Source organism: Talpa europaea (assembly GCF_964194135.1).
Source record: "Talpa europaea genome assembly, chromosome: 4".
Taxonomy (NCBI): Eukaryota; Metazoa; Chordata; class Mammalia; order Eulipotyphla; family Talpidae; genus Talpa; species Talpa europaea.
In genome coordinates this window covers 70,866,964-70,878,842 of record NC_140070.1, presented here as the reverse complement: position 1 = coordinate 70,878,842, position 11,879 = coordinate 70,866,964, and the positions used below count along the sequence as shown (strand labels likewise).

Genomic DNA, 11,879 nt, shown 5'->3' with positions numbered 1-11,879 from the left:
TCACATGGTGGGTGGGGTTCACTTGGATAAATTACCACATCCTGGAGCACCATCCAACAGTGTTTTCTTAGACTTGGGAGTTGATTTAAGAAAAAAAAATAGTTTGAAACCATTGACTGGGATCATCCTCCAGAGAATGGCTCTCCATAAATCTTCAAAAGATGAAAATGAGTGAAAATGACCATGGAGGTAAGTCTCGGGTGGGGGCTAGAGAACCAGCAAAAGGAAGAGGGCCCGTGAGGTAAAGGTGAGCTGGACAGGGCAACCAGGGCTGTGTCAAGACTCAAGAGATTAAAGGTCTGTCTTTCCCATCTCACCGGCTGAGTCTCTCTGGTCAGCGGTGAGTCGATGGCCTGAGAAACTGATTCACTGCTATTTCCTGGTAAGCCCATTCTAGGTCTTGCTTTAATTTGAAAAGAAAATTTAAAAAAGAAAGGCATGCCCAAATTGTGACTCTCAAAACAGTACTTTAGGTATATGGAACATTCCATCCCCCAAGTGCAGAGGCAGGTTCTTCAAGGTCATTTTTAGGACGTCCTGTGCAAAATGCAAAATGTTTCCTAAAGCAAATGAACATGTATTACAGAAGGAGCTATTTGATAGAGAGGAAACCATAAGAACATTGTAATTTCAAGAATACCTATTAGACTTTACCTCAAGAAAAGGATCTAAATTCTATTTACAAAATCAGAAATTCCATTTACAGTTTTATCCCTTTAGTTTAAATCTTTAACCTTCCCTTAAAAGGAAAGCAAATCCCAGGAAGGATAACAGATTGCCCCTTCTGAATCTTTAGCCTCAAATCACACCAGACCCATTCCTAACCCCCAACTACCACATCTCTTGTTCTAGTTAACCCCGAATTCACTCCTGGAGGCAATCCTGGGAGACTCTTTTAGGTCTTTATGCCTGGAAGCTCTTGAATCTTTTTTGTCTACCCAGGACACTTTCTCTCTCTTTTCTTTTCAGCTAACTCCCAATTCTTCACAACCTAGGCAATGTCACCCAGTGCATAAAGCCTGTTGTCCAAGGCAAGCTTGACCCAAATGTAGGTTCCCTGGGTATGTGGGTCTCTCTTCCCTAACAACCCTTATCCCAGTGTACTCATGGGGTAAAAATTTCATCTTCTCACCAGGTTAAGATTCTAACAAAGATATGAGCTGTCTGGTTCATCATAAGGTCTCTTATAGCTAGAAGAATAGCTGGCCTGCCCACAGTAGGTTCTGTTCACGGAGTGAAAGAATACTGCTAGTGTGTTTTTGATGGCATGGTGGTACAGGACCGATGTAGAGAAAGAAAAATGTCAAGAGAAAGAAAGCAGTATGCAAAGAGGGGAGCTGGTCACTGACGGCAAACTCCTCTGGGTGACAGCTTTACAGGCATGCTAAAGCCTCTTTAATAGGTCTCTTACAACGTAACTTTAAATTTGCTCTAAGTTTGTATCTACTACCATCTGTTGGTTCCCGGATCATGGGTTATGTCAGTCTTATTTTTATGTTAAACATTACCGGTAATAAAAAACAAAAGGAAAAGGGGAAACAAAAACGTATGTAGTTTTTAGTTCTGATTTCATCCCATCTTGACAGTCTTCTCAGAAGTTCTAGAAAACAAAAAAAAGTGGATGATGTCTTATTGAGGGAGACAATGACCAACAGCCAAACAAGGTGTTACTGGGAGTAAGCCTGGGTTCTGCTGTCTGTCACTACCAAAAAAGCCAATAAGCAGAGGCTGGAATTGAATCTATAAGCATGTTTACTTTTCAGATTGCTGGCCATTGATCTGAGAGAATGGCGGGCATAGCATCCTGAAGAGATGGCTCTCTCTTGGCCATTCATCCAAGAGAACAGAGAGACCATTCTGCCATCTCTTCTCAAGCTGGCCTTTTTTATAATGAGTTAAAATAAAACTGTTAGTCATAAACAAGCAGCCCATCAGAAAAGCCTGTCATAGTGGATGTTCTTGGTATTTGTCATGTTCAGCCCCCGGAGTTTGTTATCAGCTTCTCGGTTAGCTTGACCTTGGTACACCCTGACCTGCTTGGTTACTTTCTCATGGCATCAATTCATTTGGTCCACATTCATTCGGTCATCATAAGGGCAGGACTCTCAGGTCGAGGCAAGAGTTTTAATTTAAAGAAAACAGATCATGAGTCATATAGGGTGTGCGTGCACCTGTGCCAGGTGTGTATGCTCAGGTTACTATACTGGGTGCTGTGCTCTTCCCTTCCTCCCTAGCTCCCTACTAAAGGGAGAGAGTTTCCTCAGATGGAGATGTTACAGGGCAACCCCAATATAAAATGGGTTGCCTGACTGTGCGTCCCCACCTGAGCGCTTAAAGGGGACTTAAACTGCAGGCACACACAAAAGGTTAATCAAGGGCTTATTTACAAGGAAAGGGGAAATGAGGAAATGAATAACTCAGGGAGAAAAAGAGAGAGACAAGTTTGTAAATGTGTCCTACTCATTCTACCGACCTGGAATCCCAAATGAACTGCCCAGACCAAGCACTGCCTGACCAAGACAGCGAGCGAGCCTAGAGAGAGAGACCCCACTCACATGGCTTGTTATATTCACAAACAGAGAAAATGGCTGCTTAACTCCACCCTCAGGTCCTTGCAACCCTCTCTTTGGGGATCATGGGATGTGTAGTGTCTTGATGGAGTGGGGGTGGCATCCACAAAGCCTGTATGGAGTTTGCTCAGGACATCCTCTCCCCCTAACAGAGAGACTAAACCCCGGACCTCATTTGTCAATGAATTCTTCAGGGGCTCAAAACTCAGATACTCCAAAGTTGAAAGCAAAAAAGGAAATTAGTGATCTTGAAACAATTGATTTCCAACTCAGAGATGAAGACACAGAAGACGGCTACCTGACACTAGTGAACTTCTACCGGTTTTTATTTAATTTTTTTAAATAGTTTCCCCATAAAGAGATAACATGGGCTAAATTAAACCTATCAAAAAAAAACCTCAAAAATTTAGAGATAATTGGCATTATCGAAGAATTCCGTCTTGATAATGCAAGGGATTACACAGATGGAGGATATTTGGAAACAGAAGGTGGAACAAGATATTTAGCAAAAGAAAGACTATTTTAGGGAAAGCCATATTCCCTTGGGGGAGGGGAGAAGGGACTGTCTCATCCTGCAGATGATCTCACTGGTGGTGACAAGAAACTAGAAATTGGTTGGTTTAGGATGACACTTTTGTATGAAATCGAAACTGCAAGGAGGGGAACAGAGAACGAAAAGCTTCATTTGGGTTGTGTTTCTTCTATTTTTAAGTCTCTGTTCTAAATGTCTGTGTTTCTTAGACACTTTAGTTTGCTAATTTTGCTTTGAAATAATCAAAAGTAATATAACACTGAGGTAAGATTTAGAGAAAATACCTATTTCCTGCATTTGAAATATATTATTATTCTGCTCAATTCTAACATGAATGATTATTTCCTTAAGTTTCTTTTCAGCCTTTTGTTCATATGCATGCACAGATGACCAGTCAGCCCATCAACACACATTGATTGAGCACCTCCTGTTTGCCAGCCACTGTTATGTTAGAAATGCAGACATGAAAAACAAAACCTTACCTACACAAAGACCCAAATCAGAAACAAATTTCTGATTATGTTAATAAGTGATCTGAAGAAAAATAAAGCAGGTAAAGGAGATGCAAAATGATGGGCAGGAAGGGTTACTATTTAAAAGGTGGTGGATGGAAGCACTCTCTGATTTGGTGGCACTTAAGCAGAAAACTAAATAAAGTCAGCTATGTAGAATGGATGAGTCAAGTGAGTCACATAGGTATTTGTGGGAATAGTTTTCCAGGCTGAGGGAACTGTAAGTTCAAAGCCCCCAAATGGGACTGAGCCCAGAGTGTCTGATGTGAGCAGGGAGCTTGGCGGACTAAAAGCAAGATGAGAGATGGGGCAGGAGTAGAGTTTTAGGGCATAAGTCAGAGAGGTATTGTGGTCTAGAAAGGGCATCTTTTGCACACTTAGAATAGCTTACACATGAAATCTTTTTTTTTGAGTCTTTTTTTTTAAGATTTATTTATTTATTTTTAAAAATTTTTATTTATTTATTTAATACAAGAACTGGGGTATAGGTCAGAAGCGCAGGAGGGTGAGAGAATTCACCAGAGCCAGAGCAAGGAGCAGAACAGGCAGACGGAGTGAAGACATTGCTGAGGGGAACAGCAGGCGAGGCAGGAGAGGTCTGCTGTGCCATGTGGGGCTCTCCCTGGCTGGTGGGGAATCGAACCAGCTCTGCAGAGGCTGCGGACAGCTTCACAGCGCGGCGCTCAACCCACTGCACCACTGGGGAGGCCCCAAGATTTATTTATTTATACAAGAACGAGGGTACAGGCCAGATTCGTGGGAGGGTGAGAGGATTCACCAGAGACAGAGTAGGGAATAGAGCAGGCAGACTGATGAAATACACTGCTGAGGGGAGCAGTGGGCCAGACAGGAGAGGTCTGCCGCACCGTGTGGGACCCTTGCCAGCCCAGCTGGGATCAAACTGGCTCTGTTGAGGCTTCGGATATCTTCACAGTGCTTTTTTTTTTTTAAGATTTTATTTATTTGTGCAAGAGCTGGGATACAGGCCAGAGGTGCAAGAGGGTGAGAGGATTCATCAGAGAAAGAGCAGGGAGCAGAAAAGGCAGAGGGACTGAAAGCACTGCTGAGGGGAGCAGCGTGTGAGTTAGGAGAGGTCTGCCTTGCCATGTGGGTATCTCCCTGGCCAGCTGGGAATTGAACCCACGCTGCAGAGGCTGTGGACAGCTTCACAACACTGAGCTCAACCTGCTGAGCCACTGGGGAGCCCCCTCTTGAATCTTTATGGAGCTATGATCCTGCTTTTGGAACATATTACTATATTGCTTAATTCTTACATTTTTACATAATGTTCATGTGCATACTTTTAACATGATATTGAGCATGATATTCCATTACAACCATATGTCATAATTAATTAGTAAATTCCATCACCCCCCCTTAGTAAATATCATCCACTTTCTCTCTTCCGTATTCTCTGCTTTACTGCATTTCAGCAATTTTTTTTTTTTTTTGTATATATTCTCAGAATAGAGATTACAAGTTCAAATGTTATGAACATAAATATTACAAATCTCTCTTCAGGGTTTTGTGCCATATACATGCCATCAATATATTATCTATTAGATTAAAAGCACTTTTTAAATATTCTAAACTTTTTATGCAAACCTATACAAAAGGAGAAATAACAGTGAAATGAGTCTGCATATCACCTCCCTTCTCAACTTTTAACATATGGCCAATCTTGTTTCATTTAAACCTGTCCTCATTTCCATTAGACCGTTTGTGCCAAATACCAAAGATAGTATCATTTTGCCTGTAAGATGAATGTATTCTAAACATATTTTTGTAAGTAAGTTACATATCTACCTTTGAAAGAAGTCAATCTCTTTCAGAAAATTGCTGATTTTTGTTCTAAGGTATGATTTGGAGCTTCAGGAATTTGGTAAATGAAGACGATTTTAATTAAAATCTTGATTAAATTACATGATTGTGTACATGATTAAATTAATGATGTAAGACCAAGCAGCTGGGCTGGGCACCACTGGCCACTCAAGTGGTGCGTGGCTTCTCCATTTCTACTCCTCCCTGAGTCAGAGGCTCCTGTTAATTCTTCCAAATGGCTCTCAGGCCTGGTTCCTTCTCTTCATTGCTGTTCCAACCTACTCTGTCTCTTGCCTGTCCACTGGGATTGCTTTTAACTGGCTTTTCTGTTTCTAGTTTTGCTAGCTTGACAACCTGTCCTCCCCATGACCACTGGGTGCTCTTTCTAAACCACAGATATGACAGTTTCTCTGACCTGCTTAAAATCCTTCACTGAGTCTTTCTTACCTTGAAGAGAAAATCCACACCACTGAGCACAGTCCTCAAGGTGCTCATGGTCAGTCGGGTATCTTGATGACCTCTTCCTGCCCCCAACTGCCACCCTCCTTCCATAGTCTTGTTCTCATCCTTTACCCGTGACATCCTATTTATTTGCAATTTTCTGAACTGACCATGTTCCTCTAAGTGATTCCCTGTTCCTAGAAAGGCCTTCTCTTTTGTTACCACCTCCCTCTGCACCCCTCATGTCCATCCCTCATGTCCACATATGGCTGATTCCTACTCATCTTTTTTGTCATCAATGGAAATAACCTTAATTACATCAAGTAATAAATACCGACAAAGATGCAAACAGTTTTGGTCATTTTTTTTTCCCTAGGTGTTTGGATCCATTTACAGGAAAGCAGAACTGAAATGTACATACAGTCTTACTAGGAAAAATTTCCACGGTCCTTGATAGGTTTGGTAAGTTGCACTTTCTTTTATATTTATAATTTGTTCATTTTAAAAACTAATTTCAATGCATGAATAGATGTAGAGGTGCTTAAGCAAAAAAAGTTATATTAGGCAGAGTCTATACTGAATGGCAAACCAATGGCAAACATGACAAGCTGTCAGTTTCCCACTCATCCTGTAAGATCCCCTTCATGTGCCACTCTGTTGGAAGCTTGCTACGACCCTCCCCTTGGATCTGGGGGGCTCACTGTCCCTACCATGTGCCTCCGTGCACATCTGCACTGCTTCTCATCTGTCTTGTGATGAGACTTTCTTGTCTTTCTCCTCCATTAGACAAGTAAGTCTTGTAACAGCTTGTTATCTTGGTTCCCTATGCAGCGCCTACTCTGCTTCAAACATGTAATCATGTTTATGGGATGCTTGTTTGAAAACAACAGAAACCAGTACTGTCAGAAATTAGCGAGAAGATACTGCTAGTTCATAGAATCACCTGGAGAAGCAAGAGATAGGTTCAGACATAAAGCAGTAGGAAAAGGCCCTGCATCACCTCACAGAACTGGTGCTGTGTGATCATTTTGCATCTCCAGTGAATGCCAGCCCTCCGCCTCAGTCAGTCTGGGGCAGCTCTGACTCATCTGTTTTATAAGTTGAGCTGTGACATAAGATTTCCCGAGCTGTGATATAAGATATCCTTTGAAGAAAGGGATTCATAGATTAAAAAGAAAGAAGAACTGTAAGGATATATCCAGGGGTTTCATGAGTAGTACTCATATTTATACTTGGGTGTTTTCATAAAGATTTATCCTGTTGATTTGTTTTGGTAATTGAGGAGCTGTAAAGCTAATGTTCCTTCATCCATTCACTCATTCATTCAATTATTCATTCATTTAACACATATTTACTAAATACCTTCCATCTCCCAGGGAGATGCTAGTAAACTGAAATCACTATGTTTCTGAGAAATGAACTAGAACGGAAGTATAGCCTCTGCTATAGATGAGTAAACCAAGGCACAGAGAAGTTAAGTGACTTGCTCAACCAACAGCCTCACTATTTGACTGGGTCTTTCAACTGTGCTGCTTTGCAATTTTCAATCCAATTAAGAGTACCCAAGTAGCACATGGACTAAGAAGAGATTTCTGAATTTGTGAATTGGTAGGCCACTGTTGGTGATCTTTGAGAAAAAATTACTTGGATAGGTGCGAGTGGCAACCAGAACATAGAGGGTTAATTGGTAAATGATGAAGAAGTGGGACCAGCAAGTATAAACGACTCTTTGCAAACCTCTGGCCGTAAAGGACATGATTACAGAGGAAACAGAGAAGGTTTGATGGGGGCTGAAACTTGAGCAATTATAGGCTGAATCTATGGAGATAAAAAGGTTACAAATGAAAGAGAGAAAGCATGAAGATACACAGAGAAAAAACTGCAGAAACATACATACACATAAAGAGCTTTTCTGGGTTCAAATTCTACTACTTACTAACGGTCTTTCTGAATCTCAGCTTCCAAATCTATCAAGTAGTGTAATTGTGACTCCTTGTAATAAGTTTACACAAAATGCCCTATACTGACTGACATGTAAGAGGTAGTCCCTCCCCATCACACATCTGCAATTCTACTATGAGCCCCCAAACCTATGGTTGCCAGATGAAACACATGCAATATTTACAAAGTACTTTTACGAAACAACTGGCCCTTATTTACCTGAAGTTTAAATTTAATTGGATCTGCTGTTTTTGTTTTCCCTATTTCTGGCAACCCTATTCAAAAATAAAATACCTCATATCCAAAGAGCCATGATAAATTGAAGGCTAGACGAGAAGATAAAATGGTGGATGCTGCTGCCTCCTACTGGTGGAATGTGGCAACACCAACCATCCCTGTAAAGACCCGCGCCCTACAGGGGGATTTCTAAAAATAGCCAGTCCCAAAAAAAGGTCTCTGTGGATGACAGGTGGCGTATTTATTATTCTGCCGATATTCTAGTCCAGATTTATTCCTAGTATCTTTTAGTTTTCACCAGGACCAACGCATTTATTTTTAGCTATGTGGCTTGATACTTTGGTCAGGGTTAACAATATATCAGAATATATCAATATATCAAATATATATCAATATATCAGAATATTACTGCACGTTCAGAGCTTATGCTTTCTTATTAGATACCAGAATACACTGTGTATGTTTAAGTTGTACATTTTCACTTATAAAATCACCTCAAAGTCAGCCAGTACATGCATGTTCACTTTTCTTTATGGAAGTATGATGTGTTTTACATGTGTCTCAAACATTGGCACAGGCCGTAGGTGAAGCACTGGTATGTAATCAGTGGTCAGTAAAATTACAGGGTTTTTGTTGTTATTTTAGTAATACCATGAAAGTATATTGTTACAGCCGAGGAACTTGGTGGAGGTGCCAGGTAAGTAGCCGGGAACAGCAGAAGAACAAGGGAGACTTTCTCAACGTATACCCTGGCAGGAGTCGAGAAAATACAGACTCTCTCCCAAGCACCGCTCTCTCTGGATTTATCAGCTGAGTGGTCTGGGAAGAGCATCCCTCGCCCTACACAGCCACCTGAAGCTCCTTAGCGGCCATTCAGTGCTTTCCCGATACAGTTGCCCTCCCAAAGCTTACTGCGCATCCTTGAAGCAATGCTGCTCTTAAATGCTGTGCTGACAAACTTAGCTCTTCACCCAGCAGCACAATTCCTTCTGCACACTGAGTAGCCAGGGTCAGGCTTTTAAAGAAATGCCACTGAGTTCCTCAAGCTTCTTTGTGAGAAAAGGTCACTGCAGGTATTAGTGTTGAGCGCCTGGCCCGGGGATAGGGGTTTAGTTTTGTTCGTGGTAAATTATCGATACTTCCATTTTTAAGCAGAGGTTTCACAAGAGACCTGTTCAGAATTGCCGTTATTTTTCTGCTTGTCGTATTGTGCTCATGCAGCTTTCATACTATCTGCCATTAATAGCAAATTCTTCTTTATTCTTATAGTATATCTAAGCCTCTCACTTCAGAAATGGAATCCGGATCCAGGACGGAAAAAATTAATCAGTTCCTGCAGAAGCTGGGCTTAGAGGCTGATAACACCTGTCTGGATCTGAATAACTGCGGGTTAACCACAGCGCATGTGCAGGAAATAGGTCTGTACGCCGCAGACTGGGCGCAGAGGAACCGAGGGCCTCGGGTTAAGATGAGCGGGCGAAATTCCCTTGGTTAACCAAGGTCTGATGGGTGGCCCACGCATCTCAGGAAAGGAGTTGCACTACTATTAAAAAAAAAAAAACAACAAATTAATTGATCCTCCACCTTTGAAGACTTAACTAAGTTTAAGAGGAAGCTTTGTTTTCCTGAGAAATTTCACCTTATCAACCGATTGTTCCCTGAAAAACATCTCTTCTCACCTATGATATAAACCGATGAAACTGATCCATAAAACGGATCTGTGATGGGTATAGTGTGGTTTGGTTTTCTGTAGAATGTAAAGTATAACTACCAGCAATTACAGCTTATTCCTTTTGTGCACCGAAATTTAAATACCATTTGTTACACCTCAACAGGAGGTGTAAATTGAGCCTTACATTGAGCCTTGAATCAAATTGCGTGTGTCTACTAATGCAGAGGAATCAAAACAACTGCATTTTGAGTAATGAGCACTTGGCTGTTTTCATGAAAATCCATGCCATAATATTTGGGACCCACCTCTTAAAAGGGGAACCCGAGTCATGCCCTTGTGTGTCAGCATCACCAGAGGAAATACAGGCACCTGAGTCCAACACAAATCCACTGAATCCAGTGGGTCTAGGAATCTTGATTCCCCCCCCCTTCGTAATGTGCTAAATAGACTTTTATATTTTATAAAGGTGGATCGTCGTGAATAAGAAATGACTAATATGCACTGCATGCTAGTTAAAAAGAAAACCATTTCTTGCTCCTAAACATGGTTTCCAAATTTTGGTCTGGAGTTGTTGTGTCTATAACTACAGATGCTTAGCTCCCTGCTTCTGACCACTGCCTGAATTTTAACATTCAAGACAGTTATAAATACACACACACACACACACACACACACACACACACACACACACACGCTCCATCGATGATGCTTCACTCCCTTCACTTTGGCATTTCCGCTGTTGAGTCTTGATGCTTCTGGAGATAATGGCTCTTGAGAATCATTTTCTCAGAAAGTAACTTCCCTCTTAATGAATAATGGCAGAGAATCAGAGAAGGTTCTAATCAGGGGTTGTACCGATCTACATCTCCACATGTTGGTTTGCTGAACGGTAATGAACACTTTTTAAGGTGGTAACACTCAGGTGATCAAGATAAAAAAGAAAAGGTAACAGGCACCCTCAATCCACCTTGCCAGGGGAGCATTCCCTTGGCCTTCAGCCTGAAGACTGAATAGGATAACTGGTTGACAGACGTCAGAGAGTTTTGCAAAATAAAAATACTGGTATATATTTTACAGTAACAGTGGTAGTAACAGCAGAATTATCACTTCTGCTATAATGAAGGAGGTCTATAAAATATTTTGGCAACAACACTGCATTTTGAGTGAGGTTATTTGGCAGTCCCAAGAAACAGGAAATGTAAATGTCACAATCTCTCCAGTTGCACTGAGAGATGTCTCAGGAAATCAACATACCTAGAGAATACTCCCTTTATTTTCTTCAGTGCAAAGTCTTATTGTCTGCAATGAGCCCTGTTTACTACAAATCACATATGAAAATCTGTATTCTCTTTTGTTCACATCCAGCTGCTTTGCTGCCTTTTCTCCCAGACTTGGAAAAACTGGATATTTCCTGGAATGATTCCGTAGGTGGAAACCTCCATTCAATCACTCAGCAAATGCATCTTGTCAGCAAGTTAAAAATCCTGAGGCTGGGTGGTTGCAGTCTTACCACTGATGATATTCGAGCACTGGGTATGATAAATGCTTCCCTGAGAAATGATAAATCCTTTCAAAAGAAGCAGCTCTGTAACCCAACCCTCAAGGGCAATATATTAGGGTTGCCACCCCATGGGTGCATAAAGTACATAGTAGGTGCTCAATAATTAAGGTGCTCAATAATTAATAGTTCCTTCTTGCTCTAGTCCCTGATCCAAAGTTACCTTTATGTACTTTTTATGATCAATTTAACCCCTTTGGTTAGAAGCTGGGGTTGTGTAGCAGAGTTGCAGATTTAATAACAGTAATCCAGGCCTGAAAATAAAAAGTAGTTTATTTTATATTAATTTTTTTCATGATCCTTGATCCTTAGAAAGCCAGGAAATGGAATATCTTTCTTGGGACTCACTCCAGGTTTATGATTATAGCCATTCCTGCTTTTTTGTCAACTCCATTTACATGGAATTTTTTTTTTTCCATCTGTGCACTTTTGGTTTTTCAGTGTCTTTATACCTGAAGTGAGTCTTTTGTAGGTTGCCTTTTGTTGATTTCTGGTTGTATCTGTTGTTCTCTCTTCCTTTCTTCTTTCCTTTTTTAATTTCTTTTTTTTTAAGATTTTATTTATTTATTTTTGCATAGAAAAACTGGGGTGTAGG

The 11,879-nt window shown here is 41.0% G+C and overlaps 1 protein-coding gene across 1 annotated transcript in view; it reads left to right on the top strand.

The window, feature by feature from the left end:
- Window positions 1–2,729: 2,729 nt before the first annotated feature.
- LRRC31 (leucine rich repeat containing 31) overlaps window positions 2,730–11,879 on the top strand; it is a gene marked incomplete at its 3' end in the record, with an annotated part of 35,504 nt that continues 26,354 nt past the window's right edge. The window contains exons 1-3 of the mRNA XM_084232630.1: window positions 2,730–2,877; window positions 9,328–9,472; window positions 11,092–11,259. Coding sequence (XP_084088756.1) covers window positions 2,752–2,877; window positions 9,328–9,472; window positions 11,092–11,259 — 439 coding nt within the window. The 5' untranslated portion in view covers window positions 2,730–2,751. The remainder of the gene's footprint in view (window positions 2,878–9,327; window positions 9,473–11,091; window positions 11,260–11,879) is intronic.